At 36.2% G+C, this 18,074-nt stretch overlaps 1 protein-coding gene across 2 annotated transcripts in view; it reads left to right on the top strand.

Annotated features, from left to right (window-relative positions):
* Positions 1–5,485, top strand: part of LOC307027184 (copine-4-like) — a 79,618-nt gene extending 74,133 nt beyond the window's left edge. For both annotated transcript variants that reach the window (XM_079695385.1, XM_079695386.1), the window contains one exon: positions 2,480–5,485. In XM_079695385.1, coding sequence (XP_079551511.1) covers positions 2,480–2,611 — 132 coding nt within the window. In that variant the 3' untranslated portion in view covers positions 2,612–5,485. The remainder of the gene's footprint in view (positions 1–2,479) is intronic.
* Positions 5,486–18,074: the final 12,589 nt, after the last annotated feature.

An 18,074-nucleotide genomic window follows, 5' to 3' on the forward strand; every position in this document is an offset into this window, starting at 1 on the left:
AATCAAAGTGGGTCGTCACCTTCGACTTTCTCTAAGACTTATGCTCCAACACACAGTTGCACGGGGTGCAGAATAGTTTCTCCCGACTTTCGTGAAAGACATCGGGGTACTGCTTTGCCCTGTCTTTAGCAGAAATGCTCGTTGTGTTAGCTCCACACGTTCACTCTACGGTGTTGTTTACCTTCTGTGATGCGCGAGCTGATGACATCACGTCATCATCATCACTACTTCACGTCAAGACGAATTAACTTTTTTTTTTTCTCAACTTTGTGGAACAATGAGGGGATTATGTGGCCTTTTAAAAATCTGCGCCATTTTGCTGATTATGCGGTAAGTTCTGCGATCGCAGGATGGCGTTTTTCTGGAGGGTCTATACAACTCCCACAATCAGCAGGGCTTCAGGGAAGATGGCTGCGGCCCAGCTGAAGAGTGTTGACTGATGGGTCCTGTTTGAGAGCACAAAGGGGGAGGGAGACAGTGTGCAGAAAGACAGAGACAGTGGTGGAGGTGCACACTGAGAAGAAGTGGTTTTATTTACTTCCAATCGCAGTTTGAAAAAGTCCTTGGTTAGATGAATCCATATGTTACAAGTGATGATTTAAGTTTGTGATGTTGGTAAGAAGACGGAAACTCACCTGATTAAGTTGGAAATCACTGCCTGCTGTATTTTATTCATCGCACCTCAAGCTGAAGATCCCTTCCTCTCCAGACATCACAACTTCCAAAAAACACAAGGCTGTTTGCTGTCCTGGCTCCTTCACCACTGAAGCCCGATTGCCCCCGCCCACAGTGTTCAAGGGCTTTAAAACGCATATAAACGCTGCTGAAGGTTAATCCAATGTCTCCGAGTCACTTTGAAATGATTACAGATAATCCATCATAACATTTATGGAAATAAACGTATTTTTCATTCGAGTGTAACAGAGCCTTCAGTTTTGGGCAAACTTTGTGCGCATCACTCTCACTCCTCAACGGTAATGTTTAGATGGATTTTAGGAACTTCCCGTCTGTGCTATTGGCTCTAACGGTTCAAAAGAGATGTCAATCACCAACATCGACCGATGGGTTCCAGAGAAATGGGAAATGCACCCAAATGACCCCAGAGATGGGTTTTGTTTCTAAATCTCTCTAAAAAGGTCAAATGTCACTTGTTTTGCATCAACCTTGATACAGGGTACTTATTATATGTTATAGTTTGGATTCCCAAATCTGTTTGTCTACTATCTCATCATTCAACGGTGGTTTTCACTGTAAGTAAAGTTTTTTTTTGGATAGAAACTATAATTTACATTTTGTTACTATGTTCAATTTACTTTAAAATAAAAACATCTATATTGATTCTGACTTTTCTACATCCAACTCACAGGTTTATCATTGCTTTGAACAAAAAGATTATTCATTTACCCCTTTTAGAAATGAATATATAAACAATTGTTCTGGGAATGTCCTTTTCGAGCCTGAGACCTGAAAAACAGGCTCCGGGCTTCACAGGTTAATTGTGGACCGAGCTTTCCGCTGGTATCAGGACGGCAGAAAGTCTACACATCTTCCGCTGCAAACTAAAGACCCATCTGTTTCGCTTATACCTTGGTCATTAAATCAAATACATTGAAGTAGCTTGTTTGAAGCAAATAAATCTTCACTTTAAAAAAAATGGTTTTTAAATCGTTTTGGTTTATGTTAAGTTACTTTGTATGAAAGCATCAGCTAAATCAGGAGTGTCCAAACTTTTTTCATCGACGGCCACATACAGAACAATCTTCAAAGGGCCGGGCCACTTACTAGAAGGGAGGTTTATTGCGTCATAAGTTAAGTTATAAGTTAGCAAGATCAATCAAATGTAGGTCAATTATTCTTGATAACTGAATATGCTTTCAGAAAAATAAACAGCTTACGTCACAGCTTTCCAGAGGGTTTACTTTATTTTGTCAGCAGCTCATTCCTTGAAACAGAAGCCTCAGAGTGATTATCATAAGAAGAAATATGAAGGGTATATATCCAGGTTGTTATGTAAATAAGTTATTGGGCTCTTTTTGTTATCAACTTAGATTTGTTAGATTTAATTTATTGTACATTGGGCTTCCTAACACATAAACACTAATGTGTATATACAGATATATTTAAGAAGTACAATATAAGACAAGCTCCAGTTTCATTTGGGTCATAATCCATTATACTTTTTGAATTCGCTGAGGGCCGATTCAAAATGGACCTTGGGCCGCATTTGGCCCCCGGGCCGTAGTTTGGACGCCCCTGAGCTAAATGAAATGTAACGAAGTGAAGAAACCTTGAATGTTAGTCTTTTTCAAGGTTCAAGGTTCTTTATTGTCAAACTAAAATAGCTACAGAGTAATTATATCGTTAAATCTTAGGTCACAGGCTTCTCCAACAATGCAACACACTAATACAGATAAGCAGACGAATGGGGCTGTTTTCTGATGAACAATGACTTGATGTTTTCCTTCTGTGTCCTCCCCAGGCGTCTCCAGCTGCTTTGGCTAAGAGCGTTTTAGCGGAGGTGCCCAACCAGGTGGTGGATTACTACAACAGCAAGGGCATCAAGCCCAAAGTGCCCAGCCAGTTCCAGTCTTCCAGGCAGTTCGGACCCTGAGCAGCCTCTCCTGGACTCAGAAAATGTTCACCGTGTTTTGTTCTTTGTCGATGCGGATGTTAAAGGTGCTAAATGCAGTGTTTACCATGAAGGAGGGGCTCATTTTAAATGTGATCACTGGAGCAACAGGTGTGTCAGCTGCATTCACATTGGGAGGCAATTGGACGTATTGGAAGTTGTTGGATTGCTTTACGGCACAAACCAGATAGAAAATGCTTCATTACCTGGTGTTACATCTTAAGGTGCATACACTGGTCACACCATAACAGCTGAGATACACCAATCCAAAGACCAATGAGTTATTCTCATCAGTCTCAACGAAGACAGCGACGAATCCTGACTCGGTGCAGTTTCTCAACATGCAATGATAGGCGTCTTGATGCTAATAGTTTGTAGGCCAACATATAAAACTGTAGCTCCGGGTGTTTGGATGCACAACATACGTGGATAGTGTGTTTCAACCTCCTCTAGTGTTCCTGAACGCAGACGCATGAGTCTAGAAATATGATCAATACGACACGTTCAATGTGGACCTGAGTATGGTACATGCAGAGCTTAGAGCTGACATCAGGCTGAAGGAACCTATATTGCTAATGTCCAACTTTTTAACATCCCTAACATCTTGGTCCAAGTTCTAATAACCATTCAAATCAGGGTTTACTCTTATTAGTAGCAATGAATAGCCTGTTATGTAATTACCTAGATATGTAGCATTCCATATTTAAGAAGTGTAGCTAACGTTTGTGGTTCTCTATTATATTGTGATAATGTTTACAATGAAAGCCGGTCATGACATCAGACAGATCAAAATCAGTCGACAATGGCCACGTATATCTATGCAGAGCTTTTGCGTAGGAAAAAGTGACGTAGCAAATATGTTTGTGCTGAGCAACAACCAAGGAAGCTAACGTATTAGCTTTGTCGCACAATGCAATTTAAGGAAAACATCTTCCTCTTTAAGCGTAGCCTATAAACTGCCAAACATGATTAACTTTGCATTTCTAACTCGTAGCAAGTGAGCTAGACTTTTGAGGTATTTATGCTAGCTTGCAAATTACTCTATAGCTAGCATGTTATCAGTTAGCATACCCGCGACTGCTAGCTCACGGACAAATATTCAAGTAGTCACAAAGCTGCCAAGGCTTCCTATTGGTTGTGCAGATTTCAGCGACATGAAGGCTCACACGTTTGCTACCTTTAGTTATTTACTATCCCACATTACATGAACACATAAAGGAGGCTTCATCTCATCTCTGTCTAACTTATATTCCATGTGTAAAAATGCTAACTGTCGCACCTTTAGCATCCGTTGTGCATGCGGGGCCTGCAGAGTCCGAGCTGATCGTAACATTCAGGCGTGTTTTACTGGACGTTAAAACCACACAGACACAACACTGACCAATCCTAACGCTGCTTTCCTGCAGACAGCATGACAGGTAAACAGGGAAACAGTGAATGAAGGAATGTATGACCCCCCCCCCCCCCCTTCTGGTTTGGTTTTCTAAGAGTTTGTGGACATTTTGCTACATTTCGTAAGGTTCGTACGTTGTAAAGCATTTTGGATCTCTGCCAGTAGAAAGAGCAAGCTGCCTTCACAGACGTCTGCATCCTCTTCTGTTCTTTTCTGAAGGCGGGGCAGATGCATGAGCTGTTGTTTTGCATGCAATCTCTATGCAGGGCTCCTCGTGTGGTTTCTGTTCCCTGGTAGTGAGTAATACGAGTAATAATGATGTTTACAATGTTCCCGTTGACGGGGCTGTTCTACTCTCGAGCATGTTCACATGTAAGCAAACATGTGTGAGTAGATTTAAGAGCACAACCTGAGTGTACTTGGAGAGTTTTTTTAGATTAGGGTAATATATTTCGGTCACTGTGGAGCAACACCTGCCCTTATCTCTTTCCGTCTCTGAAGAACTGATTCACTTTCTATTGGCTTTACATTGGACGTATCCAATCTGGACCTTTGGTGGGTGCAAACAGACTTTCCCAATCCTTGTTTTCTATTTTTAGGAAAGGACATGTACTTCAAAGATATCTGCAGTTTGCACAGACCCTAAGTCAGGATCAGATTTCACATCCTATCCATTAGTTCACCGCCACATACTCAGATCTAGGAAGCTTTTACAGGAGACTCAACGAGGCAGTCCGGACGTCCTTATTCCCCGGTGTCTGTTAGGATTAAGACAATTTGGCCCTAAGTGTTTCTAGACTTTTATACGAGCTAACCATCCATCTCCGCTTATAGAAACCCAGGCTAGGAATTAGTGGTCCTCCAGGGAAGTTCTGGTCCTGGTATCCTTCTGGTAGGACATGCTGACACTCCCCAGGCAAAGCGTCCATGATGCACCTTAATCAAAGCCCAGATCCATCGTAATTCACTCCAAGGTCTGGATCACATTTGACATTTATCACCATTTATCCAGGTCTTTGTCTCAGGTTCAGCAAAGTTACATCCTTAAGTTACCCCTCCAAATATCCCCTCTTTCCTCCCAGTTGGACGTGGAGAGAAAAGGCGTCTTCAGAACCACCAACCTGTTCACGAAGTTACGTTTCACTCAACAAATGTAGTCATTTGAACTCAAACCAAAACCTTTGTTGAAGTTTGTTTTCAAAACTAGCTTTCGATTTCCTGAAACTGCATTTTGCATTCAAATTGGATTTCCATTTGATTCCCAACAGACCCAGTGTTTGTGATTGCAGATGTATTATTTGTAGTGATTACATTAATGTGCTAGACTTGTGTTTGTTGAGCTGAACAAAGATAGAAAGATGGCGGACAGGTGTTGGGTCACGTGACTTACCGTTGTGTTAACATGCAGTATTGTGTGCAAAACAATGATAAATGACTTAAGATAATAAAAGTGTTATCAGTAAGCTCTGAGTGGGCTCAGTTCTTATCAGTGGCGGAGAGAAGATGATTACATTTACCTGAGTACTATAGTTTGACACACTTGAGTATTTAAATTGTATGCAACAATGTAATTCTGCTTCACTCCATTTCAGAGGCAAATATAATCATTGTTAGCTTTTAGCTCAGCAATGAATGCTAGCTGCAGAATGTATATTTAATGAAATGAATCTTTCTTCTTCTAATAAGAGTAATCATAAGTCCTGGATGGATATCCTCGTGGATTCATCTTCTCATTACAGACACATGCATTTCCAAACATTTGGACTACCTATGTTGTAAATGTATTATCTCTTCTTTACTCACGGCATCTATTGCACGTCTGTCCGTCCTGGGAGAGGGATCCCTCCTCTGTTGCTCTCCCTGAGGTTTCTCCATGTTCCCCTTTAAACTGTGGGGTTTCTCTGGAAGTTTTTCCTTGTACCATGTGAGGGTCTAAGGACAGAGGGTCTAAGGACAGAGGGTCTAAGGTCAGAGGGTCTGAGGACAGAGGGTCTAAGGACAGAGGGTCTAAGGACAGAGGGTCTAAGGACAGAGGGTCAAAGGACAGAGGGTCAAAGGACAGAGGATCTAAGGACAGAGGGTCAAAAGACAGAGGGTCTAAGGACAGAGGGTCAAAGGACAGAGGATCTAAGGACAGAGGGTCAAAGGACAGAGGATCTAAGGACAGAGGGTCTAAGGACAGAGGGTCAAAGGACAGAGGATCTAAGGACAGAGGGTCAAAGGACAGAGGATCTAAGGACAGAGGGTCAAAGGACAGAGGGTCTAAGGACAGAGGGTCAAAGGACAGAGGGTCTAAGGACAGAGGGTCTAAGGACAGAGGGTCAAAGAACAGAGGGTCAAAGGACAGAGGATCTAAGGACAGAGGGTCAAAGGACAGAGGGTCTAAGGACAGAGGGTCTAAGGACAGAGGGTCAAAGGACAGAGGGTCTAAGGACAGAGGGTCTAAGGACAGAGGGTCAAAGGACAGAGGGTCAAAGGACAGAGGGTCTAAGGACAGAGGGTCTAAGGACAGAGGGTCTAAGGACAGAGGGTCTAAGGACAGAGGGTCAAAGGACAGAGAGTCTAAGGACAGAGGGTCTAAGGACAGAGGGTCTAAGGACAGAGGGTCTAAGGACAGAGGGTGTCGTATTGTCTTCTTTATATAAATAAACAGTGATTGATTGATTGATTGATTGATTGATTGATTGATTGATTGATTGATGAAGGGGTTGCGTTAGCACCACACTCACTCAAGAATAAGAAAGTATGAAAGATGCCCACGGCGTGAGCACATGGCTCGATGATGTCATTTCTAGTGATGTCACGAACGAGCCGGCACTCTTTTAAATGAACGGCGGGAGCCGGCTGATGATCTCCGCGCTGCGGGGGCTCCGTGCCTGCCTGCAGTGACACGTATTATCAAAGGACTGGAGACGCTTGGATGCTGCTGTTTCCAGCATTGCAATATATTTATTTTCACTATGTTATTTATTTATGATTATCTTTAGGCTCAGCAAAGATTTGATGTCAGCTGTTGCTGTCTTTCTGTTTTAGTTAATACTGAAATAGAGCCCTGCTGTTTTGTCAGGGCCTTTTCTTTAAAATCATTTTAAAATGTTGATACAGTAGCGGTCCTTTTTTTAAATGTCTGTTTAAGTTGTTATAGGTGTTGCTGTCTGTTTTGTGTAGTGTGGTTCTACAAGTCAGTGCATTCACTGGGGGGTATCAGAGAGTTAAGGGTCTGTCAATACAATGAAAACAATCGCCCACAGCAAATCATTTATAGTAACATTTTACTTTTTACTTTTGAATACTTCAGTACAAAGGATGTGCGTGCTGCACTCATATACATGATTAGTCAAAACAGGGCTCCATTTGACTGAACTGTAAAAGTGTGGAGAAATGAAGAGCCGTTTGGGAGCCGGCTCACTCAGAAGAGCCGGAACTCCCCTCACTAGTCATTTCCTCCTGATCATGTGACCAAACAGGATGTGCTAACATGGCTGTGTGCATTTAGTTGGAAATACATTCAGTGTAGAATTACCGTTATTCAAAATATGTGAACTATGATTTAACAGACTGCTTTGACCATTACAGGAGACGTGTGAGCAAAACACCTTTATGTAAAGACGATTTTAGATGTTTTCGACATCTCTATCGCTTCCCCCCCCCCCTCTGGATCCCACTCCCACACAACATCAGAGACTGTACGGACCCCCCCCCCCCCCCCTTCAAAACACTGACTAAAACTCACAGTTTTTGGACTAGCTTTTAACGTGTGATTGATGCCGTGTGATAAATGTGGTTTGTTGATTTGAATCAGATCTTATAAAGTGACCTCTTTAAAGCACCTGATGAAGCACTTGATAAATCAAATGTATTATTATTAGGAAGAAGAGACACGAGAAAAATACTATTTTAGGGGATGCTCGAGATATTTAATTAGGGTTAGGCTTTTTCTACATATTTCCATGTTGCCTAAGGACAATTATATCTAACACATGCATGTTTGAGCAGGTTGGCCATGGGCTAGGTGGGACAGGTGTCCTCCGAGTCTGGAAGGATTCATGTTTTTGCTTACTTTGAGTTAAATATTGATTGAAATGCAGGATTTGCACACTGTAGTAATATCTGTTCTCCCCCCTGGTTGTTTGGTAAGAAAAGACCTTCAAGTTATTTCATTGTTTGAGAATTTTTTCCAGACATGAATTGCACAGCTCCCGGTGAGAGTGTGCTGGTGTGTGTGTTGTGTCCTGCGAGGCTAAAGGAGAAGATGAGGGGGTTTCCAAACAGCAGCGTAGGTGATCAAAGCTCTCAGCTGTTTGCTCTGGAGGCGTGATAACTTCACCCAGAGGAGGCCATTATCTCTGCAGGACAAAAGAGGGCGAGACACTGGACAGGAAGCTGCCGTCACAGAAAACACAACGAGACGGGTTTGTGAAGCAGTGTGAGAGTCAGAGAGCTGAACATCTATCGTTGCCAGGATATTGATCCGAGGGAGGAGAGTTATCCAGAAACACCAACCAGTCGATAATCCCATTAAGAAGATAATTCCCAGTTGAGACCCTAACCCTAAAAAAGAACCACTTGTCTTGAGATCTGTTTGACTTCCTGATGAAGACTTTATGGTCTAACGTGACTATGACTTTCAAATGAAGATATTATAATTGTTTAAAAAGAGACGGCCTTGGAGTCTGTTGTTGGTGTTTCATTTCAAACCTTTATTTATTCAGATTGGTCCCTTGAGATCATCGATCTCATTTACAAGACCTGCATCATTTAGTTCCACATGAAACATAAAAACAACATACAAACAAACAACAGAGGATATCATATTTACATATTCAACATTTACAAATACCCAGAGTGTCAGAAAGCATTTCATTTAGACGTGCCTTAAATACATTCAGAGAAATAAAAATGCTCAATTTCTATTTTGCCTGTAGACTGTTCCAAGCAAGTGGAGCTGCGCACATCAAAGCTGCTTCTATGTATCCTCACCCAAATGGCACCTAAACCAAAGCTCCTACTGAAGCCTTTTCTGAGCCTGATCCCATGTGGCTGAAACTCCTTGATCCCTGAACACCTGATATTCTCTACCTAACAAACCAAACCCACAACAGAACTGACCAATCAGAACGGATTGGGCGGGTCATGCCTGCACCTGTGTGTATTTATCAGATCAGTGTGCGTTTGTTTTTCAGGGGGACGAAGTGTTGGACAACATCGGCTTTAGTTTCTGGGTGAGGGCGTTTCAGAATGACAGCCACCACTACTCTATTTCTGAAACGTAGCCCAGCAGTCTCACCATCTAGCTCAATGAACGTGAAACAGGAAGGAGTCCATGCTAAAGTTATTCTAAAAAAACAGCAACATTTATTAACAGTAACTTTAAATGAAACTATGGAGCCTGTAGATTTTATTCTCTGATTTCTAAGTGGATTTCTGTAGTTCTTACTTTCTATTTACAAATGAGATCTTGAAACATCAGACTGTATTCTATGAATGTGAAGTTAAACTCTGAAGAAGAGGAAGGAGAAGGATGGATATGTATGTCTAAACGTCCTGCAGTATCTCCGGCTCCTTCATTTGACCCGGTGTACTGGGGCAGTTATCTTCACAGCTACCGTTGACCCTATTGATCAGTTCACTTTGGGACAGAGTCATGTACATATAGCAGCCAATCAGACGCCGCCTCTCGACCTGACATGGATTTTTTTAGGACGAAGCAGCAAAGACAGGAAACAGGAGCCGAGGTTAAAATGTTCTGCAGATCACAGGATGACCGGGAAACACCTGAAGGGCGGCGCCAGATCCAGCTTTAACCTTTAGCCCTAAAATGGGAATTCAAATATAAATAATTTGGAAAATGCATTGCTATCATATACATTACACCCACGTGACACCCACGTGACACCTATGTGACACCCATGTGACACTGTTATTCCAACTCTAGTAAACAAAGGAGTCTAATGGAGGCGTTTCAGGTAAAAACACAGAAACATGGAGCCTGCGTCTGCTTTCACAACCCTTAACTTTTCTCTTTTATTTGAAGTAAACATTTAGTTTGTTTATTGGTTTAGACATTGTTTTGATGTTGTTATTTGTTGCCTTGCAAAGCTGTTTCTCCTGTGTGTGTTTTTGTCTGTATTGTTTTCTTCTTGCTCTGTAAGCTTTGTTTTGTCTCCAGATTGCACATGTATTTACTGCAAGGCCTAAAACAGCAGGTAAAAGAACAAACACACAGGAAGTGGGAGGTATTGTCTGGCTTTCACACTCAGACAAAACACGTACACAGAAACACCTCCTGTGGAGAGAACATCAGCGATTAGGACAATATCAAAACAGTTATCATTGAGGCGCAGTAATGCAGAGCTATAACCCAAAGACGATTGGTCATTATGATTCATCCGGAGGGGAATATACTTCATCATACTTTAATAAAAAAGCTGATAATGTTTCTGCAACAGTCTAAAGGCTAACAATATGAAAACTTTGAAAAGGGAAAAGTAGTTTTTAAAGCTTTTTATCCGTGTTGGCAGGACTCAGCAGAAACTCCGAGTCCCAATCTCATTGTGTTAATTAAGCTGACCCTGTTTCAGACTTTCATTAAAAAGGTTCACCAGGTCTTTAATTACCTCACTGACGGCTAACGAGAGCTTAACGAGAGCTTAACGAGGAGCGTCCAATCAGAGGACATCGATTTGAACACGAGATACAAAAAACAAATATCTAATAACTTTAAACCAGCGCCAAAGGAGCACTCGGAGTTTAATGTGTGAGGAGCTTCTATTCTTCTTTATTGTCCTTCCAGGGGAGATTAGACACAACAATGAGAGGGACATCTTTACAAATATCTTTCTTTTGTGTGAGCAGAACGTGTATTTATCTTTCCTGCAAATTATTGATTTACTTGCAGTGGGAACAAATGAGTCTGTGACAGAGATTCCCAGAAAGATGATTAGGGCCACATGTTGAGATTAGAGATTATGGTTAGAATTCTAAAATACATTTAATCTCAAGATTCAGATTTTTTTTTAAATAATTCTGACTTTTTTCTCAGAACTTTGAAAAAAATGCAAACTTTTAGTTTTTGAAGAATCCTGCCCTTTTTCAGAATTCTTACTTTTTCTAAAATGTTTAACTTTTTTCTAAGAAATTTGACTTTTTCTAAGAGATGTGACTCGTCCATGTAATATTTTTCTCAGAAATAATTTTTTTTTTTAAGAAGTCTGACTTTTTCTAAGAATTTTGATTTTTTTTTCACTAAATCTTTTTAATTTTTCTAAGAATTTTCACTTTTTCAAAAAATCTGCATTTTTTTCTACAAATCTTGAACTTTTCTAAGAATTCTGATTTTTTTCTGATTTTTTTTTTTAAGTCTTCCTGTTTTTCCTTCATTTAGATTTTTCTCTTAGATGTTTGACTTTCTAAGAATCCTGACTTTATTTCTCAGAATTCTGAAAACCTTGTTGAAATGCTCCACATTCATCCTGAGTGTTTTTTTATTTGTCATGTGAATTTTGTCTTTGGTTGATTTGATGCCTAAACTCAGATTTATAGCAACTGCAGGTAAAAATGCGTTATATATCTTCTGTCTCATTATTATGGGATGTTTTCTGGCAGCTGCTGATTCTGGACGGGGATGAGAGAGAGCCGAGTGACAGGAGAGTGATTATCATAAACACACAGAGGAAGCCCTCCAGATAAAACCGTGCTGTCATATCATTAATTCACAGAATATTTAAATAATTAAATCACGAGTGATATTTGTGCAGAACCTGAAAACTGACAGAGATGAAACCGAGAGGGAGAAAAAAAATCTGTTTAATGTTAAAAAACATATGAATAGTCATGAACAAGTCGATGGAGAGAATTGGAGGACAGAAAGTGGAGGAGAGGAACAGGAATTAATCAAATTCTATTATAATTTGTTTTTGTAATAATATATAGTATAGTAACTATATATCTGTAATACACCTGTAACTAGATATCTATAATACACCTGTAACTAGATATCTATAATACACCTGTAACTAGATATCTATAATACACCTGTAACTAGATATCTATAATACACCTGTAACTATATATCTATAATACACCTGTAACTATATATCTATAATACACCTGTAACTATATATCTGTAATACACCTGTAACTAGATATCTGTAATACACCTGAAACTATATATCTGTAATACACCTGTAACTATATATCTATAATACACCTGTAACTAGATATCTATAATACACCTGTAACTAGATATCTGTAATACACCTGTAACTAGATATCTATAATACAACTGTAACTATATATCTATAATACACCTGTAACTAGATATCTGTAATACACCTGTAACTAGATATCTGTAATACACCTGTAACTAGATATCTGTAATACACCTGTAACTAGATATCTGTAATACACCTGTAACTATATATCTATAATACACCTGTAACTAGATATCTGTAATACACCTGTAACTAGATATCTGTAATACACCTGTAACTATATATCTATAATACACCTGTAACTAGATATCTGTAATACACCTGTAACTATATATCTGTAATACACCTGTAACTATATATCTGTAATACACCTGTAACTAGATATCTATAATACACCTGTAACTATATATCTATAATACACCTGTAACTATATATCTGTAATACACCTGTAACTATATATCTGTAATACACCTGTAACTAGATATCTGTAATACACCTGTAACTATATATCTGTAATACACCTTTAACTATATATCTATAAAACACCTGTAACTATATATCTGTAATACACCTGTAACTAGATATCTGTAATACACCTGTAACTAGATATCTGTAATACACCTGTAACTATATATCTATAATACACCTGTAACTAGATATCTGTAATACACCTGTAACTAGATATCTATAATACACCTGTAACTAGATATCTATAATACACCTGTAACTAGAGATCTGTAATACACCTGTAACTATATATCTATAATACACCTGTAACTATATATCTGTAATACACCTTTAACTATATATCTATAAAACACCTGTAACTATATATCTGTAATACACCTGTAACTATATATCTATAATACACCTGTAACTATATATCTGTAATACACCTGTAACTAGATATCTATAATACACCTGTAACTATATATCTGCAATACACCTGTAACTAGATATCTATAATACACCTGTAACTAGATATCTGTAATACACCTTTAACTATATATCTATAAAACACCTGTAACTAGATATCTGTAATACACCTGTAACTATATATCTGTAATACACCTTTAACTATATATCTATAAAACACCTGTAACTATATATCTGTAATACACCTGTAACTAGATATCTATAATACACCTGTAACTAGATATCTATAATACACCTGTAACTATATATCTGTAATACACCTGTAACTAGATATCTATAATACACCTGTAACTATATATCTGTAATACACCTGTAACTAGATATCTATAATACACCTGTAACTATATATCTGTAATACACCTGTAACTATATATCTGTAATACACCTGTAACTAGATATCTGTAATACACCTGTAACTATATATCTATAATACACCTGTAACTAGATATCTGTAATACACCTGTAACTATATATCTATAATACACCTGTAACTATATATCTATAATACACCTGTAACTAGATATCTGTAATACACCTGTAACTATATATCTGTAATACACCTGTAACTAGATATCTATAATACACCTGTAACTATATATCTGTAATACACCTGTAACTAGATATCTATAATACACCTGTAACTATATATCTGTAATACACCTTTAACTATATATCTATAAAACACCTGTAACTATATATCTGTAATACACCTGTAACTAGATATCTATAATACACCTGTAACTATATATCTGTAATACACCTTTAACTATATATCTATAAAACACCTGTAACTATATATCTGTAATACACCTGTAACTAGATATCTATAATACACCTGTAACTATATATCTATAATACACCTGTAACTAGATATCTATAATACACCTGTAACTATATATCTGTAATACACCTGTAACTAGATATCTATAATACACCTGTAACTATATATCTGTAATACACCTGTAACTAGATATCTGTAATACACCTGTAACTATATATCTATAATACACCTGTAACTAGATATCTGTAATACACCTGTAACTATATATCTATAATACACCTGTAACTATATATCTATAATACACCTGTAACTAGATATCTGTAATACACCTGTAACTATATATCTGTAATACACCTGTAACTAGATATCTATAATACACCTGTAACTAGATATCTATAATACACCTGTAACTATATATCTGTAATACACCTGTAACTATATATCTGTAATACACCTGTAACTATATATCTATAATACACCTGTAACTATATATCTGTAATACACCTGTAACTAGATATCTATAATACACCTGTAACTATATATCTGTAATACACCTGTAACTAGATATCTATAATACACCTGTAACTATATATCTATAATACACCTGTAACTAGATATCTATAATACACCTGTAACTAGATATCTGTAATACACCTGTAACTAGATATCTATAATACACCTGTAACTAGATATCTATAATACACCTGTAACTAGATATCTATAATACACCTGTAACTAGATATCTATAATACACCTGTAACTATATATCTATAATACACCTGTAACTATATATCTATAATACACCTGTAACTATATATCTATAATACACCTGTAACTATATATCTGTAATACACCTGTAACTATATATCTATAATACACCTGTAACTAGATATCTATAATACACCTGTAACTAGATATCTGTAATACACCTGTAACTAGATATCTATAATACACCTGTAACTAGATATCTGTAATACACCTGTAACTAGATATCTATAATACACCTGTAACTAGATATCTGTAATACACCTGTAACTAGATATCTATAATACACCTGTAACTATATATCTATAATACACCTGTAACTATATATCTATAATACACCTGTAACTATATATCTATAATACACCTGTAACTATATATCTATAATACACCTGTAACTATATATCTATAATACACCTGTAACTAGATATCTATAATACACCTGTAACTATATATCTATAATACACCTGTAACTAGATATCTATAATACACCTGTAACTAGATATCTTTAATACACCTGTAACTAGATATCTTAATACACCTGTAACTAGATATCTATAATACACCTGTAACTAGATATCTATAATACCACCCTGTAACTAGATATCTATAATACACCTGTAACCTATATATCTGTAATACACCTGTAACTATATATCTATAATACACCTGTAACTATATATCTATAATACACCTGTAACTATATATCTATAATACACCTGTAACTATATATCTATAATACACCTGTAACTAGATATCTGTAATACACCTGTAACCTATATATCTATAATACACCTGTAACTATATATCTGTAATACACCTGTAACTATTATCTATAATACACCTGTAACTAGATATCTGTAATACACCTGTAACTAGATATCTATAATACACCTGTAACTAGATATCTAGTAATACACCTGTAACTATATATCTGTAATACACCCTGTAACTATATATCTGTAATACACCTGTAACTATATATCTATAATACACCTGTAACTATATATCTGTAATACACCTGTAACTATATATCTATAATACACCTGTAACTATATATCTATAATACACCTGTAACTATATATCTATAATACACCTGTAACTATATATCTATAATACACCTGTAACTATATATCTATAATACACCTGTAACTATATATCTGTAATACACCTGTAACTAGATATCTATAATACACCTGTAAACTAAGATATCTGTAATACACCTGTAACTATATATCTGTAATACACCTGTAACTATATATCTATAATACACCCTGTAACTATATATCTATAATACACCTGTAACTAGATATCTATAATACACCTGTAACTATATATCTAGTAATACACCTGTAACTATATATCTATAATACACCTGTAACTAGATATCTATAATACACCTGTAACTATATATCTGTAATACACCTGTAACTATATATCTATAATACACCTGTAACTATATATCTATAATACACCTGTAACTAGATATCTGTAATACACCTGTAACTATATATCTATAATACACCTGTAACTATATATCTATAATACACCTGTAACTATATATCTATAATACACCTGTAACTAGATATCTATAATACACCTGTAACTATATATCTGTAATACACCTGTAACTATATATCTATAATACACCTGTAACTATATATCTATAATACACCTGTAACTAGATATCTATAATACACCTGTAACTAGATATCTATAATACACCTGTAACTATATATCTATAATACACCTGTAACTATATATCTATAATACACCTGTAACTAGATATCTGTAATACACCTGTAACTATATATCTATAATACACCTGTAACTATATATCTATAATACACCTGTAACTAGATATCTGTAATACACCTGTAACTATATATCTATAATACACCTGTAACTATATATCTGTAATACACCTGTAACTATATATCTATAATACACCTGTAACTAGATATCTATAATACACCTGTAACTATATATCTGTAATACACCTGTAACTATATATCTATAATACACCTGTAACTATATATCTGTAATACACCTGTAACTAGATATCTGTAATACACCTGTAACTAGATATCTATAATACACCTGTAACTATATATCTATAATACACCTGTAACTATATATCTATAATACACCTGTAACTAGATATCTGTAATACACCTGTAACTATATATCTATAATACACCTGTAACTATATATCTATAATACACCTGTAACTAGATATCTATAATACACCTGTAACTAGATATCTATAATACACCTGTAACTATATATCTGTAATACACCTGTAACTAGATATCTATAATACACCTGTAACTATATATCTATAATACACCTGTAACTATATATCTGTAATACACCTGTAACTAGATATCTATAATACACCTGTAACTATATATCTATAATACACCTGTAACTATATATCTATAATACACCTGTAACTAGATATCTATAATACACCTGTAACTATATATCTATAATACACCTGTAAACTATATATCTATAATACACCTGTAACTATATATCTGTAATACACCTGTAACTATATATCTATAATACACCTGTAACTATATATCTGTAATACACCTGTAACTATATATCTATAATACACCTGTAACTATATATCTGTAATACACCCTGTAACTAGATATCTATAATACACCTGTAACTAGATATCTGTAATACACTGTAACTATATATCTATAATACACCTGTAACTATATATCTGTAATACACCTGTAACTATATATCTATAATACACCTGTAACTATATATCTATAATACACCTGTAACTAGATATCTATAATACACCTGTAACTAGATATCTATAATACACCTGTAACTAGATATCTATAATACACCTGTAACTATATATCTATAATACACCTGTAACTAGATATCTATAATACACCTGTAACTATATATCTATAATACACCTGTAACTAGATATCTATAATACACCTGTAACTAGATATCTAGTAATACACCCTGTAACTAGATATCTATAATACACCTGTAACTAGATATCTATAATACACCTGTAACTATATATCTATAATACACCTGTAACTAGATATCTATAATACACCTGTAACTATATATCTGTAATACACCTGTAACTAGATATCTATAATACACCTGTAACTAGATATCTTAATACACCTGTAACTATATATCTATAATACACCTGTAACTAGATATCTATAATACACCTGTAACTATATATCTATAATACACCTGTAACTATATATCTGTAATACACCTGTAACTATATATCTATAATACACCTGTAACTAGATATCTATAATACACCTGTAACTATATATCTGTAATACACCTGTAACT

The sequence above is a fragment of the Notothenia rossii genome (genome assembly GCF_949606895.1).
Source record: "Notothenia rossii genome assembly, contig: scaffold_182, whole genome shotgun sequence".
Taxonomy (NCBI): Eukaryota; Metazoa; Chordata; class Actinopteri; order Perciformes; family Nototheniidae; genus Notothenia; species Notothenia rossii.